General features: G+C 41.8%; 2 protein-coding genes across 2 annotated transcripts; both read left to right on the plus strand.

Moving 5' to 3' along the window:
* The first annotated feature begins 12,313 nt into the window (after positions 1-12,313).
* On the plus strand, positions 12,314-15,326 carry LOC134291858 (uncharacterized protein K02A2.6-like). The gene is made up of 2 exons (XM_062860193.1): positions 12,314-12,760; positions 12,844-15,326. Exon 2 carries the CDS (start codon positions 13,863-13,865, stop codon positions 14,979-14,981), a length of 1,119 nt encoding a protein of 372 aa, XP_062716177.1. The 5' UTR covers positions 12,314-12,760; positions 12,844-13,862; the 3' UTR covers positions 14,982-15,326.
* Positions 15,327-17,934: 2,608 nt separating this feature from the next.
* Positions 17,935-19,873, plus strand: LOC134291859 (gastrula zinc finger protein XlCGF57.1-like). Its single transcript, XM_062860194.1, has 2 exons — positions 17,935-18,245; positions 18,320-19,873. The coding sequence occupies exons 1-2, from the start codon at positions 18,117-18,119 to the stop codon at positions 19,790-19,792; spliced, it is 1,602 nt and encodes a 533-aa protein (XP_062716178.1). The 5' UTR covers positions 17,935-18,116; the 3' UTR covers positions 19,793-19,873.
* The last annotated feature ends 7,882 nt before the right edge of the window (positions 19,874-27,755 follow it).

A 27,755-nucleotide genomic window follows, 5' to 3' on the forward strand; every position in this document is an offset into this window, starting at 1 on the left:
TTTTGAAAAAGTTTCTTTTAAATCATGTTCAAAGTTTCTTTGACTTATTATCTTTTGAATGAAACCTAGGGTTTTGAAATCGGACGCAAATTGGCGGAGATATGGGCCTAAAAAAATCACATGTTTTTGAGGGGGTGACCCCAAACTTTTGAACGGGAGTGTAGGTGCTGCGGATAGAAGCGGTTTTATTTTTCAAGCTAGCCAACACACACCTACACACTCCCGGCACACAGCTTGGGGTTCGTTCAAATATTACGTAACGCTAAGAGGGGAGGGAGGGGGTCTAGCACTGTGTTACGCTTCATACAAAATTTCAAAATTCTCCATACAAAAGTTGTTACGTGGGGGAGGGAGGGGGTCTAGAATTACTAAATTTCGCGTTACGTAATATTTGAATGGACCCTTGTAAACACGCACGAGCGTTCAATTTTCTTGCAACCACCTCTCTCAGCGCGGTTGTCAAACACGCCGTCGCGACGCTGTTCGGAAATGGTAAACATGATCAATCCACCACAGACAAACAGACGTGTCACTTGGAAGAAAATGCGATAAAAATCATCGTCACGAAAACATAATCGCCCAATGCTAATTATGCTGTGGTACGCAAATCTATTGAGTAGATGGCGGTAGTGAGCAAACGTCAAACAGGAGCAAAAACGATGCGAGCGCCATGAGCGAGCGATTTGCGAACTACGGAATATTTGAATAATCCGTTAAAAAGTGAAACGATGGGAAGTGAGTAGAGTGAGACGTCTGTTTGTCTGTGAATCCACCATTATTCCAATTCTGTTCTCGTGTTCAAAGTTTATTATTTTCCATTCGCGATGGAAATTTTGATGGATAGTTGTTACAAAATTTGCTAAAATAGGCTCAAAACAATGTTTATCCCTCTCCTCGCTTTCCAACGGCTTGACAGCGGCAAATGGAGATATCGTGGCAACAGTTTTGATTATATCCGCAGCGCCTAGATAACAATACTCTTCAATCAATCACACAGGTTCAACAAGGTTTAACATAACCTCCAACTTCAATGTTTGGCTCCCGCTGAGAGAGCATATTGAGTCAGTCCGCGATACTCAGATCCACATTATTCCACACCCTGTTCCACGCGCAACTAATCCACTTATCCGCGATCGGTAATGGCGGCGGCGGGCATATCCAACCGGTTCGGAATTTGACGTTTCTTGGGGGAAAGTCAAAACAGTTTCGTTCTCCTCCTCACCCAGGACTGACACAATAGTATGCACACACCTTCAAAGTGTGATTACAGCGCAGGGTTACGTCGGATCGAGTTGAGGTCTTCGGTGCACTTATTCCTTGTAAAAGCCTAGTTTGGTGTTCGAAAGGAATCGCTCAAGAAACTTCTTGACCGATTCCTGGCAGAAACTTTCCACGGTGACTGCCATTTGAACTCTCATTTCTTCGCAACTTTGTATTATGTTTCCAGTTCAAAACCGAATTAGCGACATTTTTTCTTTGACTTCCGCTGCTTTTGCCTTGCGTTAAACACAATGTCGGAAGTGGGGCGCTGTATAGAGCACCAGGTGTACAATACAGCGCCCCACTTCCGACATTGTGTTTAACGCAAGGCAAAAGCAGCGGAAGTCAAAGAAAAAATGTCGCTAATTCGGTTTTGAACTGAAAACATAATACTGTGATCAAAGAAAAACAATTTCTTAAGCGATCAGGGCAAATGTGCACTTTTATCAAAGATAAATACTAAGATCAAACAGTAGGAAAAAAAATCGATTTAATTTCGGGGTCTTTTCATTTTAATTGATACGGGGTCTTTTCATCCGCGAGCCCCTTGGTTTGACATCTACTTTAAAATACGTGAACGGCCCCCTCGGTTTTATTTTGATTTTTTTTCAGCGTGTTTATGTTTTTGTTTTGATCGGAAGATGTTCGCGAATAGGAGATAATGTGAAGGAAATAAAAACGCAGCTGGAATCGCATTACCGGAACCGATTCCGTTACACCGAGGACCCCGATAAGTTTCCCGTCGAGGTAAGTAAACAACCTACTAAGTCTTATAAAGTGACCAGATATATTTTTCTCACATGCGGGACAACATGTTGATCATTAAAACTTACGTAAGTTTTTTCCAGTAAGGACTAAATTTGGGGCTGGTTTTCGATGTCTAATATAACATTTTTTTTAAATTTAATATTTACATTTCGTAAACAGCAACGAAGAATGCAGCCATATACAACAGTGCTATCGCGAGAAAGCGGCGCAGCCGAAAATTTTTTTAGTCGGAAAGGGTTTTAATCTTAAAATTTGTTCCACAAATTTGGGTTCTTAGAGAGACATAGCCCGAAATTCCCTCCCTCTGGCTACAAAGAAATAATGAAAAAAGACACTGTACAAAACCAACAATTGGAGTACCTGTTCCATATTTATTGAGACTCAGAATATTTAAAATATTTTTTTACAAATACTATTCATAAATATCGTAGCAGTTGTGTATTTCCAATAATTCCAGTACACCTTTTGCACAGCCTTTTGATGTCTTCTCAGGAGTAAATGTTGCAACATTACGCGGGATCCCAACAACATTGCACCAATTTATAAAAAAATATCCCAAAAATATCATAAGTTTCAGATTTTTCAAAATTCCCATAACAATGCTTATGATCAGGCAGGAAGGACTTTGAAATAACGAAAACTTTATAAAATATATTAAGCAAATTGCAATGGGAATGATTTTTTACATGGAAAATCAAAAAAGCATAATTGTATATTATCTTAAGCAGAATTCTATAAATCAACTTCTTTTTTCAATCAGCTGAAAGATAGAAGTTTATTTTAAAAATGAATTGCCTAATTGTTTAAATCCGGGACGTTTCCGGGACGCTTGTAAATGCGGGACAGGCTGCTTGAATCCGGGACTGTCCTGCACAATCCGGGACGTCTGGTCACTTTATACTAAGTAGAGTGAAGCATTATCTGCTAATAAATGGTGTTTTGAAGTTCATTATAGATGATTATGGACCAGTGCGGATCGTGAGAGAAATGATCAGCCAGTAAGAGCCACAGAAAACGAATTCCCCTGGAACAGAAATCCGCAAATTGTTCTACGCATGCTGCAAAACAGGAATGTGTACCAAGGTAAGCTTCCATTATTTTTGTGGTACTTTCTTGGGAGCATGGTTCTCAAATTTGCAAAGCAGTTTTCTTCACGCGCTTCCACAATAACTAGCTGACAAACAAGGAAGTAGACACCGAAACACAAATGCCATCCACTTCTGAGCTTTACTTCATATTTTACAATTTTGTTTCAATCAGGCTGCGGTCGAGAGCGGCGGATGGATTCACCCCACCGGAAATCAGCTGGAGCGGCGGCGGCGGTTGCATCCAGCCTCTTGTCACCGCAATACTGCCCCACAGGAAAATAACGAGCCAACATCTTTGGTTCCCACTTTCAGCCGCCCCGTTGAACACAATAGCGGCGGCTCGGGCGGTTGATTCCCCATGACAGCGCAAAGTTTGTAAACAAACCAAACAAACACAATTCCAGGAGCAATAATTCATTCGCGTGTGAGTTATAGAGGCGGACGGAAGGAAAATTCCCACGTGTTCTGTTTGACGAACGAATTTTCGAGAAAGAAAAGGGAAAACCACATTTTCTTTCGATTTTGCGAAGTGAACATTATTTCTGTGTAGTTTTACGAGTGAAAAGACTGAAAAAGAGTGAAAGAATATAAGTTCTGCTGAAAACCGAATCCTGCAAAATGGCGGATCCGCCGGAAAACATGAAGCCGCCCGACGGTGGTAGACTAGAGCGAGCGCAAAGGCAGTATCAAGTCTACGAATACAACCCGAACGACACCTACCCATACAGAGTCATTGTGCAGTTGGACGATCCGGAAAACAAGGCGCCAATCAACAAGCTCTCCGTAGGACGAATGTTGTCGCAAAGCAATGACTACAAAAACAACATTATCAACCTGCGCGCACTAGGCCGAAACAAGGTCTTGGTGTTCATGAAATGCCATCAGACAGCAAATCGACTCCAGGCAGATCAGCAGCTCAAGCCGAAGGGATACAGAGCGTTTATTCCACGAAGCTTCGTTGCAGTTTCAGGAGTGGTGTCAGGAGTACCTGTGGACATGACAATTGACGAAATCAAGCAAAACATACGGAGCGACTACCCGATCCTCGGCATCAACCGTCTCCACAGGTATGAAGGAGCCAACAAAATTGAGACCACACGCATCAGCATCGCTTTCCGCGCCAGCACACTACCCAGGGAAGTCCGTCTGTTCTGCTGCGTTAATTCAGTGCGACCCTTCATCAACAAACCGGTGCTATGCCTCAATTGCTTGAGGTATAATCATAAGGCGGAAAACTGCCGTTCAAAGCAACGATGTGGTAACTGTGCACAACAACATGAAGATATGGAGATGGGTGCCTGCCCGAACCAACGCAAATGCCTGTATTGCAAAACCAATGCGGTTCATCGAACATCGGATGAAGGTTGTGCGGAACGAGTGAGACAACGCAACATTAAGGTGCTTATGGCGAAGTCGACAATGACGTACATGGAGGCAAAAGAACAGTATCCGATACTCACCCAAAATCGCTACGACGCTCTGGAAAATGCTGCTGAATTCCCAGATTTGCCGGAAAGCTTCGCGACTATGGCGGCGGGGCAGTACCGAACAAGGAACGAACGACAATACAAACCACAGAAGCCGAAACGTCCGATTCAAGAGGTCAATATTGCTGATCAGGTCCAGGTCATGGCTGACAAGAAGAAGAAGACGGAAAAGGAAAGTACAGGAGTAGCCCTGTTCAACAAATTCAAGGTGTCTGATTTCGAGCGATGGGCACAGCGGTTCCAAGACCAGAGAACGCAAAGCATCACAGAACAACTCAGCGGAAAGGACCTTAATGGGGATGGCGCGGCGACCAGCGGCGCAGTTAGTGGCAAACCATCGGATGCAGTAGCGGGAAGCAGCAAAAGTAAGGTAGGAGATACCAGTGGACGCCGGCTCCGTTCCAGCACGGTGGACTGGTCACAAGCAGAGAATGAACACGGAATGGAAACGTAAGTAGAACATGACAGAAAAGAACATACGTATAGTACAAATAAACATACAAAGCTTAGAAAAAAATAAAGAGGAGTTATCGAGGTTGCTAATTCAGGACCAATACAATGTAGCATTTATAAGCGAGACATGGAGCAAATTAGAACTTGAGAGTACAAAATATAAGGTGCCAGGGTATTTTTCGTTCCTTGATTCCAGGGACGATGGATACGGTGGCGCAGGATTAATTATCAGCAAGAGAATTAAAACCCGGGAAGTTTTCATGCCAAGCTTTAACAAGATACAGGTGATTGCTAGACACATCGTTTCGTCTGATATCTGTTTGGTATCAGTGTATGTAGCTCCAAAAATATCACACTTCGAACTGAGGGACAACATCGGTGCCATTTTTAAGGAAGTTCAAAAGTACAGGAAAGCAGTAATCGCCGGGGACTTCAATTCGCATCATGTGTCGTGGGACCCGAATCATTCCGACAATAAGGGCGCAACATTGTTCGAGCTGATCAACGATGAAAACCTTATTCTTCTCAACACTGGGGAAGCAACATTTGTACCTGTGGAACTTGGAAAATCACAATCAGCTATCGATTTGGTCATGGTAACGCCATCACTAATCGATTGTACAACAATGCGGACACTGGACTTCGGCATCGGTAGTCGGCATCTTGCATTGGAAACCACTATTCAGCTTTGTGAGGAGAAACCAGAACGCTATTTCATCAATGGCGCCAAAGTAAAAGCCGCGATTAATGAAATGAGTAGTGACAGTGTCAGTGGCGTCAAAGATCTGCAAACGGAAACAAGGCGAATCGTAAAGAGAGCTCGACAAAAGGATAAGTATGTACCTAAATTTTGGTGGTCTACGGAGGTAGAAAAGGCGTGGCAGGAAAAACGCGAAGCTAGAGTTCGTTTCAATCGCACAGGTGGCATGCAGGAATTGATCGAGTTCAAACGGAGTGAAGCTGTATTCAACCGAATCAAGAAGGAATCCCAAAAGCAGCGGTTTAAGGAGTTCGTCGAGAGTATTGATCCTCGTACACCATCCAAGATCATCTGGGAAAAGCTACGGAGGTTAACTGGGAGAAAGCGCTCAACTGCTAACGTGTTAGTACATGAAAACATGGAAATGGCTCAGGAGTTTCTAGATAAGTTCTTTCCGGTTGAAGATTTGGTGGAAGAATTTCCTAGATATCTCCCCAATTACGACGTAATGGATATCAACTTTTGGAACAGATTCCTAGCGAAGAAAACAGTATCAACATCACCTGGACCAGACGGAATTTCTTACAGCATGCTGCGCCTGTTGAATAGCGATGTTAGGGAAGTCATAATTCAGGACCTGAACAATATATGGAAGTCCACTAGTATACCTTTCGAACTGAAATCCATTAAAGTGGTTGCCATCCCTAAACCGGGAAAGAATCCAGAAACCGTTGAGGGTACTAGGCCAATTTCGATGATCAACTGTTGTTTAAAAATACTCAACGCAGCTGTTTTGGAAAAACTCGAACTACATCTTCAACAAAATCACATCTTACCTGACCTTTCATTTGGATTTCGGAAAGGAACCTCAACAATGAGCTGTCTCGAGTACGTGGTTAACAGAATCCAGGCTGGAAAGCGGAAAGGACTGATCGTCGGCACCATCTTCGTCGACCTATCGAACGCTTTCAACGCGGTGAAGCCGGAAACTCTGGAAGCTGTCCTACAATCGTATGCGGTTCCTCCAGAACTCAGCAGCTGGATAATGGCCTTTCTAACCAACAGAAGAATAGAGCTTCAAGTAGGCGACCAAAAAGCAGTGAGGTATGTGCACCAGGGACTTCCACAGGGTGATGTACTTTCACCTACATTATTCAATGTGTACACGGCGAAATTACATGAAATTCAGGTCGAGGGCGTTATATTGGTCCAATACGCAGATGACTTCTCCATTATAGTGATGGGAAGATCAATCGAAGAGCTGAATGAAAGAGGAAATGCGTACATGGAACGATTTGCACAGTTGGCAGAATCTCTGAATTTCACTATAAATGCACAGAAAACTAAAGCAGTATTGTTCCTGAATAGTCCACGGGAAATGAAGATAGCGGTTAACGACGAAGACATTGAATCAGTCAGATGGCACAGATATCTAGGGGTTCTGATCGACAAATCGTTGCGTTTTGGTTCCCATATTCGGGAATTGACGCAAAAGATGGCGGATCGCTTGAATATGTTAAAGGTGATCAGTGGCACAAAATATGGAGCACATCCGGGAACACTGAATGTGGCGTACAATGCTCTAATCAGAAGTTTCATAGAGTATGGAACAAGCGTTTATAGCTCTGCCTGTAATACGAATCTTAAAAAACTAGATACTATCAACAACCAGTGCCTGAGAAGAGTGACAGGATGCACGAAAACTACACCCAGAAACACACTGCAAGCTATAGCTGCGCAACCGCCGCTGCAGTTTAGGCGAATGAAAATGATAGGGAGACAAGTTGTTAAACACTGTTATTCGAAATCACCGGTTTGGGATCAAATGTGCCAAGATACCCTCGTAGAGGAATTCTGCGAGAACCAACGGTATACAGCAATGGAAAAATCAGCATTTCTCCACCATGACATTCTTGAACAGTTGTCGACGATGGTTAAGGAACCTTACAGGTGGGGCGACGTGCAAATCTGCACCACCTTAAAAGAAGGAACGTGGGTCAAGAAGGAAACCTGCACGAAAGTTCTGAAGCAGTTATCTCTATCTTTAATCCATGGAAAATATAGTGGTCGGCAGCTGATATTCACGGATGCATCTTCGGACGGCGTGACATGCGGGATTGGCGTGTACCACGAGGCTAGGAACTTCAGGTTGAGTCTAAGATTGGCGAACACCGTCTGCATAATGTCTGCTGAATTAGAAGCGATCTACGTGGCCCTACAATACATACGCACACAAAATCTTCAAAACGCGGTTATTATGACCGACTCCAAATCTGGATGTGAATACATCAGGCGGAACAAACGTTCATATGAAAGAGATGAAGTGATAGATAATATCCTGAGGATGGCCACGGAGTACAACACGTCGATTCAGTGGATCCCAGGACACACTGGACTAAACGGAAATGAAGTAGCTGATCAACTAGCCAAGGCGGGACTCGAACAGGAAACAGTTTGCAGCAATAAGATCCTTCTACACGATGCCATCAACCACATCCACACCATCAGCGAACAAAGCTCCCAACAATGGTACCTACAGTACGCAGCCGAGCTTGGCAAGGGCAGGAAATACTTCCAAATACAAAACACAATACCCGCGAAACCCTGGCACCATAAGTTACAACTAAACAACACCGAGGTACGTACTCTCAATCGCTTATTATCCGGTCATGACTTCTCACGATATTGGCTACATAAAATGAAGATAGAGGAAGATTGCATTTGTGACGTATGTGATGTTCTTGATAACTCGGACCATGTCATGTTCTTTTGCGTTAAATACGCCAAAGAAAGGGAGAAATACCAGTTAGACGAATACTGCAACATATACCAAGTCTTCGAAAAGAAAGATGTAACCCTTCTACAAAATGTAGTACGCTTCTTGAAAGATATCAAAAGCCATATATAGCTAGCAACGTAGAAACACCAATCAGCGAAAACGGTTACCTGCATTGACAGCTTGTGAGAAAAAAAGTCTATCAGACTATAAACAAAACATCGCTGGCGATATAGCATATAAGCTGCTGCCATCCCCCGGTCTCTGTCAGCAACAGCCAGGGCCAACAGAACCAAGAAGAAGAAGAAGAGAAGGAGCAATAATTGAAAACGGCGAAACATTTTACACAACAGATTTGTTTATTCACCTTTTAAAACAGTTAGTTAAGGCAAAACATGACTTTTAATTTCTTAATTATTTATTTCATAATGAAGTCGTTATGGTACCAGCTCGTTTTCTTCACGGGGAGAAAGTTTTCATAAAATTTAGAATTGTTATTGATATGATTCAGCCACAGTCAATTATCGTTCCTGGATTTTGATGCTGACCTCGAAAACATGGCCGCGTGACAGGTGGCTGGTTGCATCCTGCTCGTCGTCGTCGGCGTCATAATCTCTCAAAATCCTCAAAATGCTGGATAAGGTGGTTGCGAGGAAACATCGTTGCCCCCACCGTAGGCGGACCGTGGCATGTGGCGGCTGTGTTCTTTTCGTTCTGATAGTAGCCACCGTAGCCGCTAGCAGCACAGGAACCGCACGCCGATCCACCGCTGTATTCGGATGATGGCACAAATGTCCCAAATGGAGGATAACGTGCCTCTGGAGCCGGCCTTCTGAAGGCAATGCATCGCCAATCCGGAGACGGCGGGTTCGATTTCCGCTCCGGTCGGGAAAGTTTTCTCGACTGGGCATAGTGTATCATTGTACTTGCCACACAATATACAAATTCATGCAATGGCAATCAAAGAAAGCCCTTCAATTAATAACTGTGGAAGCGCTCAAGGAACACTGAGTTGAAGTGAGACAGGCCAACTCCCAGTAAGGATGTAGATCCATAAATAAGAAGAAGAAAAAGAAGATCTGCCATTGTGCCACCTAAGGTGCCGCCAGGCGAACCTGCCGAGCCAGCCGCTGGACTTGACTGTGGCCTCGAGTACATATAAGCCGATCCAGTCGATCCGATGTTCGGTGGCATGTTCCACGTTTCCCGAACCGTGTCTACCAGCACTTGCGGCACCGGAACTGGTACACATATCAAACCCACCCTATGCTTGAGTCTACTGGAGCGTAGCGTTGTAATTGTCTCATTGTCATGGCGGGAGAGCAGCCTGTTCTTGGTAGGCATTATAGTATCCGAATGTTTCATAAACACACCTAAATATTAAAGATTCGTTTTTATCCTTTTCAGTTATTCCTGCCGATCATAAATAGGACATCAATCAGGTTGGCTAATCAGTTTCATGACAAGCAATCATCTCTGGAGGAAACACTTTGCTGCTTAGCAAATTTAACCTATGCATTATTCTGTTAGATACGTATTCTATTCCGTTATTTTAGCTTTCTTTTTTTTGTATTTTTAAAAATATTATTAAACAAGTAAATAGGGGCATGAAGGAGGGGAGGCGGGGGGGGGGGGGAGGGTTTGGTAAAGGAGGTGATTGTGGGTGGACACCACAAAGAGTGAAGAAAATATCCAAAACTACATGACCATTCTTACGGAACGCCATCTAAAGTGATAGCGCTTGTTACCACTAATTGTTTCATAAACGTTCTCCCACTATCCTTAGCAGATGTTTTATAATAATCAGATTTAGCAGTAATTTTACAAGTTCATCATGTCCTCCAATTGCATGGTTATACAAAAACAAATCTCTTCTCCTTCGAACTCAATCGCACTTTCCAGGTAATTATGGATTTGATCCAGAAAACCTTTGCGGTACCTATTTGATTATTGTCAAAATTAGCTGTTGCTTTGCAGGTGCACCAAGTCCTCCCACTGCAGGGTGAAGCAAATGTAGTTGGCTTTTAAAGTCCGTTTTATTCAAGAACTTCTGGAGTTGTTCTAGAAATTCTTGGGTGATATTTGTTCATGGTCAGAATTTACTATTGCTTTGCAGGTTCACCAAGTCTTCCCACTGCAGGGTGAAGCAAGCGTTGTTGGCTTCTGAAGTCGGTCCTATCATCCGAAAACTTTTGGAGTTATTCCAGAAATTCATGGCATATATTCTTTATCGTTTAAATTCGTTGGAGATGAACCAGCCTCGGGCTGAAAATCTCCCTAATAAAGCTAATAATAATAATAAAGTTTAAATTCGCTGTTGCTTTGTAGGTTCACCAAGTTATTCCAGAAATTCTTGGGTGATATTTGTTCATGGTCCGAGTTTACTATTGCTTTGTAGGTTCATCAAGTCCTCCCTCTGCAGGGTGAAGCAAATGTTGTTTGGCTTTTGAAGTCGGTCTTATCCAAGAACTTCTGGAGTTGTTCTAGAAATTCTTGGGTGATATTTGTTCATGGTCAGAATTTACTATTGCTTTGCAGGTTCACCAAGTTCTCCCACTGCAGGGTGAAGCAAATGTAGTTGGCTTTTAAAGTCCGTTTTATTCAAGAACTTCTGGAGTAGTTCTAGAAATTCTTGGGTGATATTTGTTCATGGTCAGAATTTACTATTGATTTGCATGTTCACCAAGTCTTCCTACTGCAGGGTGAAGCAAGCGTTGTTGGCTTCTGAAGTCGGTCCTATCATCCAAAAACTTTTGGAGTTATTCCAGAAATTCATGGGATATATTCTTTATCGTTTAAATTCGCTGTTGCTTTGTAGGTTCACCAAGTTATTCCAAAAATTCTTGGGTAATATTTGTTCATGGTCAGAATTTAATATTGCTTTGCAGGTTCACCAAGTTTTCCCTCTGCAGGGTGAAGCAAATGTTGTTGGCTTTTGAAGTTGGTCTTATCCAAGAACTTCTGGAGTTATTCCAGAAATTCTTGGGTGATATTTGTTCATGGTCAGAGTTTACTATTGCTTTGTAGGTTCACCAAGTCTTCTCACTGCAGGGTGAAGCAAGCGTTGTTGGCTTTTGAAGTCGGTCCTATCATCCAAGAACTTTTGGAGTTATTCCAGAAATTCTTGGGTGATATTTGTTCATTGTTTTAATTTGCTGTTGCTTTGTAGGTTCACCAAGTCCTCCCACGGCAGGGTGAAGCAAATGTAGTTGGCTTATCCAAGAACTTCTGGAGTTATTCCATAAATTCTTGGGTGATATTTGTTCATGGTCAGAGTTTACTATTGCTTTGTAGGTTCATCAAGTCCTCCCACTGCAGGGTGAAGCAAATGTAGTTGGCTTTTGAAGTCGGTCTTATCCAAGAACTTCTGGAGTTATTCCAGAAATTCTTGGGTGATATTTGTTCATGGTCAGAGTTTACTATTGCTTTGTAAGTTCACCAAGTCTTCCCACTGCAGGGTGAAGCAAGCGTTGTTGGCTTTTGAAGTCAGTCCTATCATCCAAGAACTTTTGGAGCTATTCCAGAAATTTTTGGGTGATATTTGTTCATCGTTTAAATTCGCTGTTGCTTTGTAGGTTCACCAAGTCCTCCCTCTTGTAGTATTCTAGTATTCCATATATATATAAACACTAAGGTACACTAAACTATCTGGCAACACTGGCCAACCATAACCCGTGCGCGAGCATGACTCGAGAATAAACTAGTTCTTTTTAGACCGGCAACGAAAAAAAAAAAAAAAAAAAAAAAAAAAAAAAAAAAAAAAAAAAAAAAATGGCTACAACATCGATGCGGTCAGGGAACAGACAACTACATTCCCCAAAATTAAAGGCGTGATTGTCGAAATCCCAATCAACAGCAACATACCCCCAGTTCAACAACCTTACCGACGCGTCCCTTTCGCTTTGGAAGATAAGATCGCACAAAAGCTAGGAAGTCTACTTGATCAAGACATCATCGAGCGAGTACGGCAGCCGTCTGCGTGGGTTTCTCCAGTAGTACCAATCTTAAAGGATTCAGGAGAAATTAGGCTGTGCGTGGACATGAGGCGGGCAAATCAAGCGGTTCTTCGGGAGACTCATCCATTGCCTCTCGTAGAGGAGCTGTTCGCAGGTATAAAAGGTGCACAACGATTTTCTAAACTAAACATCAAAGAGGCCTACCATCAGGTTGAAATATCTGAACGTTCCAGAGAAATTACAACGTTTATCACGAAGCAGGGACTATTTCGGTAAATTGATTTTGATGTACTTTTGGTTAAATAAGGAATAAATAATAAAACCGACTGTAAATGATCATTTTTTTCCTTACCAGATACAAGAGATTAATGTTTGGGATTTCATGCGCTCCTGAACTTTTCCAAAAAGTCATGGAATCCATTGTGGCAGGATTACCGGGAGTAGTTGTATACTTGGATGATTTGTTGGTTACAGGAAACAGTCAGGAAGAGCACGACGAGAGACTTAAACGTTTACTTGATCGACTCGCATCTTATGGGATCAGGCTGAACAAAGAGAAGTGTATTTTCAACGCTACTCGCCTAGATTTCCTGGGATATGAATTATCACCCGAAGGCATACGCCCAAAAGAAAGCAGAATAGCAACCATAAAATCTCTCCGTGAACCTCGAAACACATCAGAACTGCGCAGTTTTTTGGGACTAGTGACCTACGTGGGTCGGTTCATACCTAATCTGGCTGAAAAGACAGACACTATCAGAAGTTTACTGCGTACAGGCGAAAGATTTGTCTGGAAGGAGAACCATCAACGATGTTTTGAGGAGGTCAAAAAAGCAGTATCTGATTCATGCTGTTTGGGTTATTATAATCCAAAGGATCTCTGTATAGTGATCGCAGATGCGAGTCCGACGGGCCTAGGAGCAGTGCTTCTGCAACAAGATGAGTACAAACAGACACGGGTAATTGCGTTCGCAAGCAAGACGTTGACGGATTTAGAAAGGAAGTACATATTGCCAAACTGAACGTGAAGCTCTTGGTCTCGTTTGGGCAGTGGACAAATTCCACTTATACCTATTGGGCGTTCGTTTCAAGCTAGTTACTGACTGCAAACCTCTATTGTTTTTGTTCAAAGAACGCGCTAAACCTTGTGCAAGAATTGAGAGGTGGGTGTTGCGGCTCCAGTGTTATCGGTACGAAGTAGAATACAGACCAGGATCTGAAAACTTAGCCGATGCAATCTCAAGGCTATCCACCTCGCCTCCGAAGGAATTCGATGTAGCAACCGAAGCCTGTATATACCAAATAGCCTTGGCCAACGTGCCCGATGCAATCACTCTGCAAGAAGTGGAAAGCGAATCTGCTAAAGATGACGAGATGCAAAACGTTTTTCAGAGCATGGATGCCGGAATATGGCCAGACAGTTTGAGGGATTTCAAACCATTCAATACGGAGCTTTGCAAAGTCGGAAACATGTTGCTGAGGGGCGATAAACTGGTTATACCTCACAGCCTCAGATCGAAAATTTTGAAAGTTGCACATGAGTCACATCCAGGAATCGAAATTATGAAACGTCGGTTGCGACTGAAAGTCTGGTGGCCACACTTAGACAAGGAAGTAGAAAAATATGTCAAGCAGTGTAAGGCCTGTACACTAGTATCAGCGCTTGACCCGCCTATGCCGATTCATTCTACAATATTACCAGATCGTGCGTGGGTGGATTTAGCTGCAGATTTCCTTGGTCCACTTCCATCTGGTCATAGTCTCCTAGTAATCGTTGACTATTTTAGCAGATTCACTGAGATCATTGTGATGAAGCAGACAACGGCCAGCCTGACGGTTCGAGCATTACACGAAACATTTTGTCGGTTCGGTTTTCCGGAATCTCTAAAAACTGACAATGGACCACAGTTCATCAGTTCAGAATTCCAACAGTTTTGCAGTCAATTTGGAATCGAACACAGGAAAACCACCCCATATTGGCCCCAAGCAAACGGGGAAGTAGAACGTATGAACCGTACCATAGTCAAACGCTTGAAAATTAGTCAAGAGACGGATGGATCTGATTGGCAATGGGATCTCAGGATGTTTGCTCTTATGCAAAATTCGACACCACATTCGACAACGGGAGTAGCACCTTCAATCCTTATGTTCGGACGAGTTCTGAAGGACAAAATTCCTGGAATGATCATTAAAGGAAACAAAATCCTAGAAGAAATCCGAGATCGAGACGCCGAGAAAAAGCTTAAAGGAGCAGAATATGCAGATGCAAAACGTTCAGCAAATGATAGCGGTATTGACGTCGGGAACACAGTTGTGGCCAAACGCATTCAAAAGGACAATAAACTGTCTACGAACTTTCATCCTGATGAGCTAACAGTGATCGGTAAGACGGGATCGAATGTGACATTAAAGTCACATGATTCTGGGCGGGTATTCCATCGGAACATTTCGCATTTGAAAAAGCTACGTGCAGGTGAACTCGAAATAACATAATGGTTTAATGTAAACACAGAAAGCTTAATCAATTTATTTTACAGGAAATGAAGAAGCAGTCAACACCGAGGCGAGCACAGACCCGAGTTCGAAGGATGACGGATCGATACAACCAACTGAAGGCTTTGCCGAGGTCCTGAGCGAAAACGTGGAACTACGACCACGCCGAGCGGTGAAGCGACTTCAAGATCAATCACATTTGTTAATATTAAAGTAAGGGAGGAATGTAGTATTCTAGTATTCCATATATATATAAACACTAAGGTACACTAAACTATCTGGCAACACTGGCCAACCATAACCCGTGCGCGAGCATGACTCGAGAATAAACTAGTTCTTTTTAGACCGGCAACGAAGACCAACGCGTTCTCTGTCCCTATCCGAAACACGCAAATTGTACACCTCTGAAGGGTGAAGCAAGCGGTGTTGGCTTTTGAAGTCGGTCCCATCCTCCAAGAACATCTGGAGTTATTCGGTATTATCCAAGAACTTCTGGAGTTATTCCAGAAATTTACTATTGCTTTGTAGGTTCACCAAGTCCTCTCTTACTGCAAGGTGAAGCAAGTATAGTCGACTTTTAAAGTCGATGCCATCTACCAGGTTCTATAAATTTAGAATTACTTCTAGCTTTTTTGAATTCAGTAACAAATTTTGAAAACGACGTATAATCAATGCTACACCATTGATCATACGTCGTTTTCAAAATTTGTTACTGAATTGCAGTAGACAAATACCTTGTGAAATGCAATTTGAGGATTTTTTTCAATTTTAGTAAGAAAAGACTCATTCAACCAGGGTTTGTACAGACTGAACCAACACTAGGTATACAGGATAACACGAAATACCCAATGGACCAGTGCATAGATTTCTCGTTTGACGAAACCCGACTGGAGCGGAAATCAAACCATCACTCACAATGAACCAAATTGACTAACGCCGCATGGCCACGAAGCACAGTGCAATTTTCTCAAACACAAAAAAATATTGTGGAACCCTGGACGAATACAACAGTGAAAATTTTGCACATATTTTTCATTGGTTTTCGAATCAAATTGTGAAGTACAACACCAATTCATTTTTTAATTGTATATATTTATACGTTTTAAAAATTTTCAGAGTAAATGTGCTCACAATGTCCCATCTACCCGTTTCGTCGTCGCACTGCAGTTAAGCATCTGAGTCTTTTGGATTTCAACAAATTAGTCCCAAAAATCCCCATATCTTTCCAAAGACCTGGCCCTGTCGTCGTTCCGTAAACTAATCGGTCGCCGTTTTGCTTTGTCGTCAGCTGCCGGGAGACTTCATGTTGGACTAGGTGTGCTTCTCCCGGTGTAGATTATCGATGACGGTTAGGTAGTCGTCGGAATCTCACTTGGAGGACATCCGATGTTGCATCCGTTTTGGCACAGCACACACATCTCGATCGTATCTTGCCGTTGAATTCCATGTCCACGTAGTTCTCCATGTAAATCCTCTGGAGCAGAATTATCATTCACGAACGGTTGTCCTTATCGGCTCCACTGGGACCCGTTTGAATACATCTTCGTCAGCACCGTCGATAGCGGCATCCGATTTGTCGATTCCTTCACATTCTCGATTATAGTGGTTTCTGCTTTTAGTGGTGTTGCGTGTACGTACACGTTGCAATACACGAACACTACTTGAGTTACTGGTGGAAAATAGTAAACAAAAATCAGCTGTTCCCGGCAAAATCAAATGGGCATATTTTCAACCAGTAGATTTGCATTAGTGTTCGTGACGCCGGGCTGCGAAACCACTATATCAATTAATAATAATAATTTTAATTCTCATCATCTAATAATCAATAAGATCTGATTAAATTGATTAATATTTTTGAAATCACTCTCGCCGTCCAAAACAATACAAAAAAAAACGACTGTCACTTTGACGTTGACTTCTGTTAAACTAGGGGGTCGTCTATAAACTAGGCCAACAAACGAAAAGCCCCATATGCCGGTCACAAATGATGCCGTGGTCACCAAAAAAAATGCTAGTTGTATATCGTTATCGTTGCTTTTATCACACTTTTTAGGCGTGCCAAAAACAGTGTGATAGTCCAATTTGAGATGAAAGCCTGGAACACATAGCGTCCGTTCCGTCGAGGTTTGCGTTTTTTTGACAGTTTTACCATGGGAAATGTGTCAAACTACTGTCACGCACACGCAAACGTATGCATTGTGTGGGGCACTGAAGTCTGCAATAGGGCACTGCATGAAATTCTCTCCTTCTCTTTCACTCTTACAGAAATTTTGTAAACAACAAGGCCACGAAACGTCAAAGTCCCATACAAAATCAAAACAGTGCAGTGCCCTCTGGTCCACTGCACGAATTTATTCTGGCCTGCTTACTCTCACACGAAATTTGACGTTTGAGCGGTGTCGGCACCTCTCAAACGTCAAATTTCGTGTGAGAGTAAGCAGGCCAGAATAAATTCGTGCAGCGGACCATAGATTTCGTTTTTTTTTTTTTGGTGGAGAATCCAATGGAATAATCCGGATACCCCTAGAGCCCAATTCGAGTGACAGCACTGATAGTCATGTACTTAACGCACCGCTCATTTTGTAATTAAATTTTACCATTGCTAGACCCCTCGTGAAAGGCATTTTATGAGACGTTTCAAATCAGCTGTTTTTTTAATGTTTACCAGCTTTGAAGTCCAACCGGTGGGCCCATTTATTTACATTTTCGTTAGCATAACATGTGATACGGGCCCATCCAATAAACGGAGTTCATTTATCTGCAAAAATGCGTCAATCCGCCCACTATAATTAATATCCGTAGACCGTGGGAATGTTTTTTTCATCTGCTAGTGACATCATACAGCTCGGGGGATTGATACATGCCGCATTAGAAACCGAAACATCTCTCCCAGCAAAAATCTGATTGGCGCTCACCACATGTTATGCTACTTTTTGCGAAAACAAAAACATAAAATGTAAACAATAACATTGAGCGGCCCACCGGTAGAACATCTCGTAAAATAGCTTATTGTTTACACACTCGATCAGTTTTCGTTTTTCCGCGAGTTTTCCGAGTTTTCCGCCGCGATTTTTGATTTTCCAAAAACAGTGAAAATAGAGAATCAAATTTTTATATTGAAAATTAGACTCAAAAATGGAGCTAATTAGCTTGGGAACCGTTTGTCGATGTTGCTTAGCCAGTGCGGGTACTTTCTCATCGATTTTCGAAATTTACAACGACTACTACCTGCCGAAAGTGATACACGCCTGCACCGGATTGGCCGTAAGTTACAGAGGAACTTGAATTTTCTTTGGAATTTTTTTCTTAATTTTTGGTTACTTTGCATTACATCTCAGATTCAACAATCGGACGGACTTCCGGAAGTGGTTTGCGAGTCGTGTCTCGCGAAACTGGTGGCAGCCTACGAAACTCGTCGCCTGTTCCTGCGCTCCAATGGTCAATTGAGGGAACAGCTGAACAGGTTGCGGCAATCGGAGCAGGAAATCCTAACTGAGTTGAATTACTGCACGGTGGTCAAGGATGAGGAGCAGGGGGACGCGACCGTGGCGGATGAAAGCAGTGGAAGCAACCCGTTGAGCGATGACATACTGACGTGGGACAACGAGATCAATGAGCACATTGAGCAGCTACAGGACGGCAGCGGGGAATTGGCGGGGGACATTGAAGATTCTCTGGATGAGCTGGTAATTGAGAAGTGTGAGAACCTGGAGAAGGGAGGTTTCAGTTTTCCACTCGTGGAACCAGTTGGGAAGAGCGGAGAGGATGAAGGATCGAACACATCGTTCAAAGATGAGTGCCCTGAAGTAGAAACCCTTCCACTGTTTTCGGAGAGCAGTGAAACCTCTGAAGAGGAATCGGATGAGATAGATAGTAGCCAGGTTAAGGCCGAAGAGGAGGAAGCACAGGATTGTCCTATTTGTGGCAAAACTTTTCGGAATGCACGTTTACTTCAGAGACATGTCCAGTATCACAGCAACAAAAAATCGGATTGTCCCATCTGCTCAAGAAGTTTTAGCCACACTAGCAATCTGAAAAGGCACCTCAACTCACACAAACCTCCAGAGGGAGGATTGTGTTGTCCCAAGTGCCCGGGAAAATTCGAAAAGGGAACTCAATTGTACAATCATCTCAAAATTCACAAGTCTCCTAGCGATTCCAATTCCTACCGGATGCAATGCGAAGCATGTGAAATGGAAACCACTTCGCTGGCTGGCTTCATCTACCACATGTCGCAAGAGCATGGCGTCCCAAAGGACCAAGTGAAAGCATTTCGCTGCCATCTATGCCCGCTAAGGTTCGTTTCCAAACAGGGAATGTTCCGTCACATCCAAGCCGTCCACCAGAACCTTAAACCTCCCCCGGAAAACCATTCCCGAAAATTCCTGTGCACCGAGTGTGGTAAAAGCTTCCGCCGTATGAAGCACCTGGAAACACACACCAACTCTCACGCCGGAATCCGACCGCACCACTGCGCCGAATGCAACCTTTACTTTGCGCAGAAATCCAGTCTCAACATCCACATCCGGGTAAAGCACCAGCATCAGAAGCGCCACGTTTGCGCAGTATGCCGAAAGTCGTTCGCCCAGGCGACGCACCTCAAGGATCACGAGCTGATTCACACCGGCCGCAAAGAGCACCAGTGCCCGATTTGTCGGCATCGGTTTCACGTGAAGAGCAACCTGATGGCGCACATGAAAACCCACCGGAGGCGCCCGTACTACGGTCGGGATTGTGACAGCCAGTTCAGGCATAGTACGCGGCTGGAACAGCACACGGCAACGGAACATGCCGGCGAGATGGAGAATTAGTTCCAGTTTGGGGTAAGTCCTTTTTATGCTAAATACAACCAAAGAGGTTAGGATTAGCCATTAAAGGTAGTTGAATCCAAACCACAATTTAGCGAGGATCATTTCGAAAGAAATCCTTTAATGAGCTCAATAGATTTTGTTGATAGGCATTATCCAACCTTGTTCTTTATGTAAAACAAGAGCACCGTCTATAACCTTATTAAGGTTGCGCTCTTCATGTACAATGTTGCCGTATTCGTCACGTATCGTCGTCCACTTACTCTAAAAGATCCACACAACTTCCTCATCGGTGGTGACCCTCCCCTTGTCACCCGCCTCTATCCTTAGCGGTCCTACAAAAGAAGGCTAGTCTCGGGTCTGGTCGCGGGAAGAGCCCCTCGATGATTATCTCCAGCATCTCTGAAGGCTGTTGCAGTGCTTGGTGAGAGCCATTACACCTCGTGATTTTAGTAGGTAGCCGCAAATGCCACCCGTCAGCCATTTCACAACTTAGGCGCTGTCCATAAACTACGTAGACTTATTTTTGGCCATCTCAGAACCCCCCCTCCCCCCTCGTAGACTTTTTTTCATACAAAATTTTCGAAATTTGTATGGAGCGTAGACTTTGACCAAACCCCCCCGTCCCCCCCTAAGAGTCTACGTAGTTTATGGACAGGCCGTTATCAGTACCAGAATATCGCTACGAATTGGTCACCACTTAGGTCGAATAAGCTCCACTCACCAATGTTGCTATTTTTCACCGATTACTTGCTCATCAAAGCTCATCATTTGTATTTTATTCACGCTCGATTATGCCGTGCTCTGATCAACGATGAGCAGGAGCAAAGATGTGGAAAGAAAAACATAATGAAGAGCGCAAATGACTGTGTGAGACTTTGTTCGGCTCGGCCATACCGAATGGATTGGATAGACACAGTTCGGCCCGAACGCTTGCGGTGAACACAGATAAAGTATTCGAATATACCGACACAAACGTGCACGCATACCAAGCCAACTAGGTATGTCTCGTGATGAGAATATTTTGCGATGAAAAGCACGGCTTGACGGCAAGGCGTCCGCTCAGCGGCAAAAGATAATTACCTAGGGTATTGTTTCCCTTATTAAGCATGTGGCTCCTATTTTCATCCCACGAAAAACAAAGGATTGAAGCGCTGTTTGTTTTGTTTCTTATTTTTATATTTTTTGTTAGAAGTGAGCACCCATGAAAACAAAAAGAACGGAGTCAATTGGTGCCGTAATCGCTTGTTTTCGAATAGGGTGAAAATGGGAGCTTGAGATTACTGATGGCACACATACCCTATATCGCTGATCGGTGTCGAACTCAATCGTGTGCTATTCGTATGGGCGGTTGCACAGATGCTGCGATGGAAAGAGACTTTTCGCTCGCTGTTGACAACGCAACGACTCAAGGCTACTCGCCTATGTTTTCACAAAATAGCAAGGTTGCCACTCACGGCTGAGGGCATCTGCTTAACTACCTCGTCGTTGAATTAATATGTCGTCTTCCGCCCACAAGGACATGGACTAGTCGCCCCTGCCTCCACTCGCTGCCTGCTGTTTATTATAGGATACTGTAGTAGCGAACCGCGTAGGCATCATCTACCTGATGTCGTTATCTGATGAAGCTGTAGCGTAACGCGTTTCCTTTTCATTATACGGGCAAATGGCCGATCGATTAATTGTATGTTAGAAAGGATTCTAAAATAAACCCAGCAGCAGAACATTCTGTGATCTGGTAACAGCAACACGTATGCGTTCGTTTCAACTTACGTCTAAAACCCCAAGAAAGAAACCTCTTTTAAAAGTAGTTCTAAGAAATAGTGAAGAGGTCTTAAAAACTAAAGTGAATACATTACAGAAGCAAATGCTACTTTTATAACTTACGACGCCTTCCAGCAAGCGTCTGTGCCAAGGTCTGTGCGTAACAAAATTAAACCATTGATTGACATTTTATCTTCAAATGAACTTCACCGCCAGCCTTCATCATGCTGGTATCATGTATTATTATTTATTTATTTATTTCATTTCGTCAACCGACGTAGACTAGTACATTATACATATACATATTTTTTTCTTATTTCCTAATATTATAATTATGAAACACATTGAAAAATATATAAAAAAAAATGAATTAAATTATGTAGTGTTTTGTATTTTTTTTTTAAGTGTTCCTATTTCTAATGGTACGAAAATATGTTTTTAAATTTTGCCTGGACATGGTAAAGTCAATCGTTTCGCAATGTTTATTATAAGCAACCATCATGCGATTTATAGGCCCAAATTTGGCGTAGTTTGTTCGGTGGTGGTTACTTGCGAAAATATTCCGATTTCTTAATTGCCGAGAGGGTATATAAAAATTTAGTTTTGATAAGATTTCTGGCGAGTCTATACGATGCGAAACGATATCGTTTACGAATGAAATCATTGCGATTTCACGCCGCTCTTGCAGAGTTTGTATGTCAATAAGCATGCAGCGTGCTTTGTAAGACGGAAGTGGAAATGATGTCCAGCCTAATTTACGAAGAGCAAACAGTAGAAATTGTTTTTGCACTGATTCTAATCTTTCTTCGTGCGTGGTTGAAAAAGGAGACCATACAGTGCTGCAGTATTCTAAAATAGATCTAACATAGGGAATATAAAGTGTTTTAATTGTATATGGGTCATGAAAGTTATAGCAGAAGCGCTTAATGAACCCTAGCATATTATTAGCCCTGTGAATGATTGTGTTGTAGTGGTCAACGAATGTAAGTTTAGAGTTTAAGATTACTCTTAAGTCCCTAACCCTTTCACATTTTTCCACATTCTTATTTCCTAATGCGATAGAGACGTTCGGTGTTGTTCTTTTTCTGCTAAATGATATTAGATTGCATTTTTTAACATTCAGTTCTAATAGGCTTTTGTTGCACCATGTGTAGAATATGTCTATTTCATTGCGGAATACATTGATGTCTTCATCATTTCTTATTTCCAAAAAGAGCTTCATGTCGTCGGCATAAATTAACACTTTTAATTTCTTGAGAATGAAGGAAATATCGTTTACATAAATGATAAAAAGAAGAGGTCCCAAATGAGAACCTTGTGGTACACTGGAAGTCACTTGAATTGGTTTTGATTTGTATCCATCAAATTTAATTATTTGTTGGCGGTCACTCCCCAAGTAACACAGAAAACATCTTGAAAAATAATAATCCAAAAAGATGTTATATAACTGTATTATAAACGAATTGTAAAACATCTAGTGTTATAACCAAGTCTTTATTAAGTTAGTCGATAACAAGCAACCAAAAAATGATCAGGTATGATTCAAGCCATTTCAGGTGACCTGGTTCAATTCCAATTTTCTGCAATTTGAAAAGCAGCATTGGTATGTCGATGCGATCAAATGCCTTACTAAAGTCTGTATAAAGAGCTTCCACGTGATTTCCATTATCCATTGCATTCAGTACATAGTCAACAAATTCAAGCAAATTTGTTGAAGTTGATCGGCCTTTAAAAAAGCCGTGCTGCATGTTAGTTATTCTGTTTTTGATTTGTAGAAATAACTTTTTGTTGACAATTGCCTCAAATAGTTTTGGAATGCAAGAGATAATGGCTATGCCGCGATAATTACGTACGTCTGATTTACGACCAGATTTAAAAATAGGCACTAAAAAGAGGTTTTCCATACTTTTGGAAAGTTTGCAGTATCGAGTGATATTTTAAAAAGCCAAAATAAAGGAGCAGTGAGCTCCTTAGCTAAATTTTTCAGAAATATTGGAGGAATTTTGTCAGGACCATGTCCTTTAGAGGCGTCCAAGTTTAAAAGTGCTTCAAAAATTTCATTTAGTTGAATTTGATTCACACCAACATTCCTAATAAAATCTGGGTAGAAAGCAAAGTAATCGCGGTCACGATCTTCTTCAGAAAAAGTTGTATAGATTTCCTGGAAAAAATCCGCAAATAGATTGCAATTCTTTTCCGGGTTGTCTCCAACTTTTTCGTCAAGATGCATAACGGATGGAAAATTGTCAGATTTTAATTTGCTTTTTACGTAATTAAAGAAGTTCTTTGGGCAGGACTTTATTTCGAGTTCAGTTCTCGTATTATATTCTTCAAATGCATTATTAATTTCAAAATTTAATTGGTCGCATATGTTCAAATATTTAGCTCAATTTTCATCAGTTTCATATTTTTTGTAAATTTTGTGTGCTTTTTGTTTGCGATTTTTCAGATTTTTGATTTGTTGATTATACCATATTGGATATTTTGAATTTATATGACGACGTTTCGTTTTTATTGGAGTTTCTTGCCCAATAATTTCATTTAAAATTCTGTAGAATTCTTCTACGGCAGATTCGGCATTTCCTTCATTCTTAAGAATAGCTTGCCAATCTACACTACTTAATTTACATTTTATGTTTTCGTACTTCGCTAATTTGTATTCAAACACTTCCTCATATTCGCAGTCGTTGGGGATTTTGTGCTCATGTATGAACAAAGAATATTCGATTGCTGTGTGGAAAGCTTCATTTTTCCATAATGGAGACAATGATTCGCTGACACAGAAGTCGTCAAAGATATTCATTAATAAAAAGTCTAGGTAGCAATTTTGGCGGTTTTTTATGTGATTGATTTGGTTTAGACCTAAATTTGCAGTTTTGTCAAAAATAAATTCCAAGGTTTCATTCTCCCCAACGACTGGGAGTAAAATACTTTCATTTTCAGAGTCCAAAATGAAATCAGCATTACGTTGATTAAAGTCCCCGTATATGTGGACCTTAATCTCGGGAGGAAGTTCAGACATGATTTGTTCAGCACATTGAAAAAAGTTTTCGTATGTAGTTTTGTTCGCATGGTCTGGTGGAAAATACACTGAGGCGAAAATATGTGTTTCACCTGCTATGTGAGATTTCACCCAGACATGCTCAAATTCTTTAAATTTATATGTGTTCATGATTTCTGAATCAAAATTGGCCGAAATAGCCACGAGAACTCCTCCTCCTGATTTCCTTTGGGACTCATGAAAATTTCGGTCGTTTCGGAATACATTAAAAGCACTTCCAAAAATTTCTTCGCTTCGAACACTTTCATCCCAGATTGTCTCAGTTGCCAAGACTACTGAGAAGGATGAGCCTAATAATTTTTTTTGGATTTCTTGTATTTTGGCTGGACTTTTCATTCGATTGAAATTTTGACAATAAATCAAAATTTCGGTCGAGTTGTTTTTTGTCGAAGAAGTAGTTGGAAGTGTGTCGGATTGTGAAATATTTAAAATACAGTCAGATTGAGAATTACCCGTTGATGGTTCGTTATGAATTTCTGCTTCCAAAGAAGGCGTCGTTATTTCCGAAAATGTGGGACGGGAGAGTAAAATTTGTTGGCACTCTCGCGTAGGTGCTGCAATCGGTTGGTCCTTTCGCTGGTCAGGAATCGTCCGTATGATAGCAAGTCAGCTGCCGCTTCAGTTGCATCCACTCCATACTCTTGATGAACTTCGACGAAGATGCGATTTAGATGCTCTGGAACCGTTACCTGTAGTCCTTCTTCATCTCCTTACACTACCCTCCAGTTCTACTACTTGTTAAGGGTTAAAATTACAGCATGTAACGTCCATATTACATGACCATATTAAAGTCACCCGCTATTACTACTGGCGTTCGTCCTGTCGGCTCTGTCGTCATACAGTCCAACATATGCGTGAATTGTTCGATCGGCCATCGCGAAGGCGTATAGCTGCTACCAAAGAAGAGCTTCTTAACGACCACGAAACTTTCGTAGGGTGTAACACCAACTGCTGGACTGGGTATTCGTCATATCGCCGTCATTTTGGACTCATCTGCGACCCAGTAGCGAGTGCTGGGCTACGTCACAGTGAACTGTGACTTGTCAGCTGTGGTTCTGTTGAAGATCGGGCATCTTGGGCTTCCCGTTGGGGCTTGCTTTTCGCGGCATCACGGCATCAAAAGGTTTTCAAAGGAGCATTCTTAAGATCATACTACTTATCAAAGCAAATTCTGGCCTGACCAAACCTTGCTCCACTTCTAGCTGCTCTGCTATCCATCGTCGTTTTGCTTGTTGCTCTTCGTAGATTCTTTCCTCTCCAACCATTCGTTGTAGCTGCAATTTCACGCTCTTGCGAGCAGACCTCTGAGATGACGAAAACCCGAGACTTTCAATGCTTCATTTAGCTGGATAGCGGGTAATCCTTCCAAGGACGCAAAGAACCGCTTCTTTTCGGTTATCTGTGTCGTTGGAGGCACTCTTAGGACCCGACCTTTCCACATGATGCATCCTGGAGTTATGGCAATGGCATAACGCAAGACATTTGTGGCCTATCTCAATGCGTGGGAAATTGGAACCGTGGAAATCCGTGGAACGAACCTAAATATTTCGCTTGAAGTTCATACCTAGCTTTTGATAGTAATTGATTGATTGATTTGTCTTTATTTAAGAGACTTTCAGCCCTTGGCTGGTTCGTCTCTTTTGATAGTAGTACCATCTGTTGCAAAATGCCCTGTCCAAGAGTGATGGGTTTGACGATGGCTTATCAAGCGTCGTCATATAGTGAAAATGTGTTTAAATAATTTCAATTTTAGTCTTTTATAATTATAGATTAACTAAATTAAATATAGTAACGAAAATTAGTGAAATAGTAAATGGAATAGTATTTGAAAGTAACTAGGTTTTGAATTAAAGCATTTCTTTACAAAATTAAACTAAAATAGAATCTGAATAATCATACCATTGCTTTATTGACTTTAATTTAAACGCTTGATTTGTCATGCCTCCAGCATACGCTTAATCGCTGTCGCATGATCTAACAACAGTTGATTACGCGCAGTGCTGGGGGGACCGACAGTGCTTATTACCAGTCTATACTAATCCTCTAACTACTAACAAGACTGGGAAGCCAACGATCACTCATTGCACTTTTGATAGTAGTAGTTAGTAGTAGTAGTAGGAGTAGTAGTAATAGTAATAGTAGCAGCATTTTATTAACAAGTACAATCGTACTATTCTTTTTCACTTCTTCGAAATTATTTTTATAGCAACTATAAACTCAGGAGTGGATAGCATAACGACATTGATTGCAGCAGGGTCCAACCTTATTATGTAATGCAAGAGTGCATGTGGGATGTCTCTGCATTACTTATATCTTCTAGTTAAGACAGGGCAGGGTGATAAGAAAATCGCATTAGTGAATGAACAATAGGGTCCTAAAATGAAAAATATTTTCCCGCTTTTGGTGCATAACACGAAAGAGCATGGTTTTCTGATCTCAATGGTAATTTTTCCGAACTTAAACAGTAACAGAATAGTTGATAAACTCGAAAATAAAATAATGATGAGCACACGGAGAAATCAAACTACCTAATTTTTGGGTCGATTTTACTCAAAGCTGAGTATATCGAATAAACTAGTTACCCAAAATTAGGTTGTTTTCCCTCTTTCCCTCACCGATGTTGTCAAAAACAAACAGAGATGCATCTACCTAACGGGGGTCCTTGAGCCCAATAAGCCAATTTTGGGTAAATGCAGGTTTACTCAAATTTGGGTTGAATGAGGGGGGGTCTTGGGTTGAATTTACCTACTCTTAAGTAAATGTTTTTGCTGGAGGTGAAGGCGATTTACCTAGTGTGAGTTTAATCGATTTACTCAAATTTGGCTTATTGGGCCGAACTATGGGGTTGCGTCAAAAGAACTCAATTTTGGGTAGTTTGGCGGTTCCGTGCAGGTCTTGTTTGACATTCGAGGTCAACCTTGACATAACAAAAGTGAAACGGCGGGTTGCAAAAGACACCACATTGGCTCACTTTTGACAACAAATGTTCCTGTTTGGCATACACGGTAAACAAAATTTACCCAAAATTGAGTGCTAAACAAGGAGTGTTGCAAAAATTATTAAATTTTTTGAAAATATATTTTATGGGCTTTACCTAATAGGAATACTTAAAAAATGAGTAAACATGTCGTTTTAATCAAT

This window comes from Aedes albopictus, chromosome 3 (genome assembly GCF_035046485.1).
Source record: "Aedes albopictus strain Foshan chromosome 3, AalbF5, whole genome shotgun sequence".
NCBI lineage: Eukaryota > Metazoa > Arthropoda > Insecta > Diptera > Culicidae > Aedes > Aedes albopictus.

Coding starts and splice junctions, on each gene's coding strand:
- LOC134291858 (XM_062860193.1), top strand. CDS start 13,863: ATGCAAAACGTTTTTCAGAGCATGGATGCCGGAATATGGCCAGACAGT.
- LOC134291859 (XM_062860194.1), top strand. CDS start 18,117: ATGGAGCTAATTAGCTTGGGAACCGTTTGTCGATGTTGCTTAGCCAGT. Junction 18,246..18,319: donor ACGCCTGCACCGGATTGGCC/GTAAGTTACAGA, acceptor ATTACATCTCAG/ATTCAACAATCGGACGGACT.